This window comes from Olea europaea, chromosome 18 (assembly GCF_002742605.1).
Source record: "Olea europaea var. sylvestris chromosome 18, O_europaea_v1, whole genome shotgun sequence".
NCBI lineage: Eukaryota > Viridiplantae > Streptophyta > Magnoliopsida > Lamiales > Oleaceae > Olea > Olea europaea.
In genome coordinates, this window is record NC_036254.1 from 3,107,223 (window position 1) to 3,114,534 (window position 7,312).

Genomic DNA, 7,312 nt, shown 5'->3' on the forward strand with positions numbered 1-7,312 from the left:
TTGGTTTAAAAATTTTAGAAATTATTTTATGACATTTGTTCAATTAATTTGATTATTTAGTAAAATATAATAATTTTATGCTAATATAATATTATTAGATAATATATATTTTAAATTTGGTGAATTTAGCATTTTTTTCTAGCTATAAAAATAAAATAATAAATAATAAATTTTTAGAAATTATTTTATGACATTTATTCAATTAATTTGATTATTTAGTAACACAACAATTTTATGCTAATATATTACCTGATAATATATATTTTAAATTTGGTAAATTTACTATCTTTTCTTGCTACAAAAATAAAATAATAAATAATAAATTTACAGACCAAAAATAGAAATCGTTGTAAAGAAAATAGTTAATCTGTCCTTCATCCTTCTAGATGTATTTTACTATCACTTGGACAATAAAAAAGGAAATAATAGTTTTTCCAAATTTTGATCAACGAAAAAAAATAATAATAGAAATTAAAGAATGTTGTGGGTTTTAAAATTATTATGCTTCACTAAATTGTATCATATTACAATATTTTATTTTAAAAGTACTACTAAGCATCCCCTAGGTTAAAAAAAAATAAAAAAAAGCGTGTTTTGAGCATTTTCCGCATTTTGAGTTTTTTAACTGAAAATACTCAAAATGGAAAAAAAAATCATTTTGAGTTTTCAGTTATAAATTTTTCCTTATTTTTGGAAATACATTTTCGAAAACGACAAACAAAACAAGTTTTGGACATTTTTGAAAACTAAAAACCAAAAACGACTTGAAAAAGACAAACCAAACGCGCTCTAAACTCTTTCCTCAAAACAATCATCTTTACTTCCCTGGTAGATTTTTTTTTTTTTCATTATTTCTTTGCTTGATCTATCTATGCTTTATTAACTTAAATCCAATCCTTATTTATTAAAAATCAATTACAAAAACCTGAACCGAATCCAAATACTAAGCTAGCCATTTAACAATATTTAGTATCACTAGCTAGCTTACGCTATGATCCGAATAGCATGGGACACATGGAATCTTTAAGTCATTAGTAATTGTATTTTATCTCCATCAGTTTTAACTTTTAGATTTGACAATTTAATTTAATTTTGAAGTAGACAAAGCAACGCCATTATTTACTTATGAAAATTATGAATATATATACCAAAATTTGGATAAAAAAATGTAAATTAGACCTACACGTAAAATCCTTTAGATGAATTGATTTTAAGGGCTACCCCACTAGTCGAAGGCATTAAAGATCCACAAACATTTGTTTTTTGGCTTGAAAACGCTCCCCACCCAGCTTTTTCTGTCCCACTTTTTAATAAAGCTAAAGCAAGAATAAAATGATCAACAAATACGAAGAAAGAAGTGGCGGGGTGGGGGTGCGGCTGGGGGTGGGGTGCAACAAATACAAAAACTTCCTCAACCCCACAAGTATAAAATACTCCTTAGTTGCCCCTCGGGACATAGTCCAATAGTGCAAAGGACAAGAGTGAGGTTATCTCACGTCTTGCTGGCAGTCGCAATGTAGGGATTCGATTCCTGAGACATGAAATTGGACTTTTTGTAGGCGCAGTATACAGACAGCTCTTATTCTCTTGCCTGCTGATCACATTCCGCGATTTACCTCCTTCACAAATCTCTAGAGGGGGCCATAGGACCCTCAAGATTGGGATTCAACCTTTATAAAATACTCCTTAGTTGACAAAGACATGGGGTTACTTCAAACTCTAATTATGAGAAAGCAAACATAATTCTGAAAACTTCAACAAAAGTTCGTTTTGGTTCACAAACAAGGAAAGATGAGAAAGTGAGTGCAAAACCCATAAGCTAAAGAGAAAATAAGGGGGAGATTAATTTGATTTCCTGTTGTATTTCAAGGTTACTCTCTGCAGGTTTAGATCAATTAGTGGAGTAAATTTCCAGTAACAAATGATGGCTAGAAACCCTAACTGGTGGAGTGTGAATGGCATGCATCCACAGTCTCACCAGCTCTCTTCTTCTTCTCCATTCCTGTATGTTTCTTCTTCATCATCTTCGGCTGCTACGGATTCTTCAACTGCGAATCCCTCTCAAGAATTTCCCGTACGGTCATGGAGCCAACTGCTTCTGTAAATCTCTCTCTCTCTCTCTCTCTTCCTCCCCCTCTCCCTCCCTCCCTCTCCCTCTCTGTGTGTGTAGTAAGGGATAAATCCCACCTATATTGAAGATAATATCAATAGCTTATATATAATGGGGTTTTTGTTTATTTATCTACCCTAGCTAGTTCTTGGCTGCCAGCAGATTGTCTGTGCGTGAGTAATCAAACTTCAAAGAATTTTATGTATCTCTTTATTTTCCTTTTTTCTTAGTATTTAAACTTCTTTCTTGATGTGTGCACCTTTATATGCAAACTGCAACTATCTATCTCTGTGTGTAAGATTTGGGAGGTTATTTGACACCGGAAGTTGTGTTTGATCAGGAGCGGATTGGCCGGAACTGGAGAAGAAGAAAGGTTTGGTGGTAGTCTTTTTCAACAACAGAAGAAGGTAGAGAATTGGGAAGACCATGTTTTGAACCCATCTTTAAGGGATCCTGTTGTTGATGTAAAGCAAGAAGTTGCTCAAACAAGCCAACTTTATGGTCACGTAGACGAGGAATTTCAAGTTTCTAGATCTTCTTGTTGGCCTCAAATAATTCCAGTGTCGTCCCCTACCTCTTGTATCACAAGCTCAAGCAACAATATCTTGAATTTCTCCGGCGCCAAGGTCGACCACGACAGGAAGACTCAACTTCCAGATCATTCTTCTGAGGTGAGACAGAAACAAAAATAGAGCAAGAATTGAATTTTTTTTTTTTTTTTCCTTTATCATTCATTCATTCTTTAAGTCCCATATCAAAAGCTTTATAATCCAGAAGAAAAAACAAAAGTGATTATTTTCTTAGCACGCCCAAAAAGTCCCATGATTAGTATGCTTGAAAATCTAACAAAATGACTCATAAATCATAATAATAGCCTACAACTAAATTTGGTGTCCGTTACATGAATTTTTTTTGCTGTTCGTTCAATCCATTGTTACATAGCTGTTAGAATTGTTCATTGTTTGTTGAGTGTATATTTTCTCTCTTTGTTCCTTTTGTTAAAGTGCAACAGCACGAGCACTGGAGGGGTATCTAAGAAGCCTAAGGTTCAACAGTCTTCCACTCAACCAGCTTTGAAGGTCAGGAATAATATTTATCCCTTTTAAAAATTTTCATAGGGGCTTCATTTTATCTTGATTTCTTCACAGAATTCGTTTACATCAATGTATAAATTCATACGATTTTCTTAAACAGGTGAGAAAGGAGAAATTAGGGGATAGAATAACAGCTCTTCACCAACTTGTTTCTCCATTTGGAAAGGTAAATTATTGCATTCTTGGTTCTCCAGTCTCCATTATTTACTAAACTCAAGGAATAAATCTGCAGCAACATTATAATTAATTAGATGAAACCAGAAAACTGAAAAGATCCCTTTTTTTCCTCTTCAACTTTATCATCCCATCTAAGGTTGTCTTTTAAGATTAAAGAAAAGTTTAAAAAAAAAATGAGCTTTGATTTGAGGTTGTGTTAACTGTTATGGCATATTTCTTTCCCTTTTGCAGACTGACACTGCTTCAGTCCTGACTGAAGCCATTGGTTATATCAGATTCCTTCAGGGTCAAATTGAGGTAATATGCTCCATAATATTCTGTGCAAACAGCAAACAGCAAAATCACTGGTTGAATATTATATGTTTTCATCAGTCCATTGAAAGAATTAGTGCAAGAAATTCTCTATAATATACATTCTTCACGCATTTTCGATGGTATAGTTAGTATAAGATCTATTCTTTCCCTTTTAATTGATATGAGACAAGACAAAAGAATTACACAATTTCTCGAAAATTCTGCAGGCACTGAGTTTTGCAAACAGCAAACAGCAAAATCACTGGTTGAATATTATATGTTTTCATCAGTCCATTGAAAGAATTAGTGCAAGAAATTCTCTGTAATATACATTCTTCACGCATTTTCGATGGTATAGTTAGTATAAGATCTATTCTTTCCCTTTTAATTGATATGAGACAAGACAAAAGAATTACACAATTTCTCGAAAATTCTGCAGGCACTGAGTTCGCCGTACATGCGCAATGCAACAAGAAGCATGGGTCACCAACAATCTGTAAGTAACTATACATGCGCATTTCACATTTTCCCATGCAAAACTAACACTGTAATGTTTTATTTTTTAATTTTTTGAGATATGTACATGTACAGATATTTTGGACAGATAGGTTGACGGATGCATAGGTGTCCTTGATTTGCCACGCAACTATCAATTCGAATCAAGGGACAAATGTGGCATTAGCAATCTACCTGTGCAAGATATCTGTACAAGTAGAATTTTTTTTTTCTAATTTCTATGCAATAAAATTATGAATTAACAAATGTTTTTTCCCAAGGTTCAAGAAAGGGATTGTTTATTTCCAGAAGAGTCTAGTCAGGTATGCTTTATCGGATCCATCACTTCCTCAAAAGAGGCTTTAAATTAAATTATTGGTTAATTACAGCATAATGCATGCAACTATCAATTCGAATCAAGGGACAAATGTGGCATTAGCAATCTACCTGTGCAAGATATCTGTACAAGTAGAATTTTTTTTTTTTCTAATTTCTATGCAATAAAATTATGAATTAACAAATGTTTTTTCCCAAGGTTCAAGAAAGGGATTGTTTATTTTCAGAAGAGTCTAGTCAGGTATGCTTTATCGGATCCATCACTTCCTCAAAAGAGGCTTTAAATTAAATTATTGGTTAATTACAGCATAATGCATTTGTTTTGAGTAGAACAAGTAGCCTACACAAAAACATGGTTCCCAGCTTTATCTACTTAATTTTGCTAATAACAATGAATTTAATCTTGTTTTTCAAAAGCAATATTCTTAAAGCCAGCCTTAATTTGATAACTGTACTTTACCTTGTTTATGAATTTTCTTCATCTAGTTCTTGAATGATGTTGGCATGGAAGGGAAAGGAGCTTCTGAGGAGGTGAACGATTTTCTTTCGTAATTAAATAAATGCAATGATTAATTACAAATATGATTTCAAGTTTAATTTTATTTTATGATAGGTTTCCATATAAATTAAATACTGAAATTATCGACTATTAATGTTTTAGAATTAATTAAACACAAATCTAACACCGAGTTTTTTTTTTTTTTTTTTAATTGCTCCCTCAGTCTTGATTTATATAAAAATTCACCAAACTATTTGTCAGGAGAAAACCATCTAATTTGTAGCAGTTGTTCTATAAATTTTTTCATAAAATCGTCGAAAATTCAAATAATCTAAACTAATGTCTCGTTTTGTGGCAACATAATTATAGAATAGCGAAGATGAAGAGAAGGATTTGAGAAGTAAAGGGCTGTGCTTGGTTCCAGTTTCTTGCACTCAGCATGTGGGAAATGACATTAATGGAGCTGATTACTGGGCTCCGGCTCTTGGTGGCGGATTTTGATTTTGATTTATTTTCTGCCGCCGTGCGCCAGTACTCCGACGCAGCGGCCTGGTGGTGGAGCTAGCGATAACATCAGAAACAGTCAGTCTCCAAGCGAGGTTGACTGCCCCTGATGCTACCATGCATTCTGATAGAGTGAAGAAGACTTTCTGTTTTAAAAAATAATATGAACAATAATAATGATTAATGACCTAGCTGATGTCCCATGTATATATGCATTTTAACTTTAGTTGGCTCCATTTAATATCATCTCTAGCTCTATTATTCTTATGTTTTTAAGGGTGAATGCAATGTTAATTTGCTACAAAAATTAGGGTATTTGGTATTGAACCTTTAGAAAGACGTTTTATTATAGTTGCACAAGAAATTTCAATAGCACGAAGAATCCAACGATTACGTATAAAGGGTAGATAACCTTATTTATTAGGTAATTCGATATTGATGTCCTAAGATGTAAGAATAAGTCAATCCTCGTTATTGTTTGGAATTTTCGAGGATTTTTTTATTTTATTTTGGTCACTAGTGATATTTTATTTTCAAATGAGAATAAAATTACAGATAATTGAATAATTAGCTGCTAATAGCTAAGCATGGAAATATTTTGTGACAAGCTCATAGTTTACATTACAATATGGATAAAAAAATATTGCTTATCTCAATTATCTAAATATGCTTTTCCAATTCAACATACATACCATACATGCCATAAAAGGATAATATGCTTTAATTAATTTATTTATTTTTAATCAGATTTTGATCGATTTTATAATTATAAGTGCTTAATGATTTTTTTTTCCTTTTATTTGACCGTTAATTTTTTTTCTTATTTTAGGGATTGATATCTCACAACGAATATGCAATATTAAACACCAATAGAATTTTATTTACGTGTATTTATCTAGCATTTTTATGGGATGATTATACCACTATCGTCTTACTAGCTAAATTAAATTTCACTTAATATAAGAAAATTCTTTTTCTAGAAATATAAAAGAAATCATTTCAACAAGATAACATAATTCATTATTAGTTGGCAATATTTTCTTTTAATAGTTATACATGATAATATGATTTATACTTGCGATAGTAAATTGTCATTATTTCTTCTTATATAAATTTATTTAATAGATTTTTCTGCTCTTTGTTATTTTTTATTGTGATTTTTTTTTTGGTCTTAACTAAATAAAGTAATGCAAAATTATGCACAAAAGAGGGTGTTAATGAAGGAACATTCATAGAGAGCTATGCTTTAAGTTTTGTTCAAAAAAAGCTGCGAATTTAAGCCAAAAATATTTTTACTTCGTAATTAGAATACTATCATTGCTCTTACGACTCAAAATAATATTACATAAGTATTAATCATAAATCATTTTTTTTTTCGTTTTAGTTTGGTGGTATCCATCCCTAGAAGAGGCTGTAAAACCTCCTTTAGTTCCAAGAAATCATTCTTGACCACACAGATAAATAGATAATAATATAATTCATCTACAATATTAACGATACCAATAAAAATATGAATAATTATACTCCTATAAAGTTGGTGTACAAAAGTGGAGTGCCAAAGTGTGTTGACAAAAGCTGGACACTTGATTTCAAATGATTTAAAATTTTATTTTTGAAATGATTGGTGTAGATTTGATTTTGTAACATAACTTTGTAAACCCCCTCTATCCTTGTAGCATAGCTCTAAAAATATTATGTTACATACATTTTTTGTCACTCAATTTAGTTAGTCACCACATCTACCGAAAGATCCAAATAAATATCATGCTAATTTTAGACGACTTCTCGATCTTCAACATACTG

The 7,312-nt window shown here is 31.6% G+C and overlaps 1 protein-coding gene across 5 annotated transcripts; it reads left to right on the plus strand.

Moving 5' to 3' along the window:
• The first annotated feature begins 1,696 nt into the window (after positions 1 to 1,696).
• On the plus strand, positions 1,697 to 5,776 carry LOC111367155 (transcription factor bHLH68-like). 5 transcript variants are annotated; one of them, XM_022987885.1, is made up of 9 exons: positions 1,697 to 2,100; positions 2,451 to 2,781; positions 3,115 to 3,189; positions 3,305 to 3,370; positions 3,613 to 3,678; positions 4,115 to 4,171; positions 4,706 to 4,747; positions 4,993 to 5,037; positions 5,375 to 5,776. In XM_022987885.1, the coding sequence occupies exons 1-9, from the start codon at positions 1,922 to 1,924 to the stop codon at positions 5,504 to 5,506; spliced, it is 993 nt and encodes a 330-aa protein (XP_022843653.1). In that variant the 5' UTR covers positions 1,697 to 1,921; the 3' UTR covers positions 5,507 to 5,776. The 5 variants fall into 5 exon arrangements, with proteins under 5 accessions (XP_022843653.1, XP_022843652.1, XP_022843655.1 ...); XM_022987884.1 differs by lacking the exon at positions 4,706 to 4,747 and adding an exon at positions 4,452 to 4,493 and having other exon boundaries at positions 1,698 to 2,100; XM_022987887.1 differs by lacking the exon at positions 4,993 to 5,037 and having other exon boundaries at positions 1,698 to 2,100.
• The last annotated feature ends 1,536 nt before the right edge of the window (positions 5,777 to 7,312 follow it).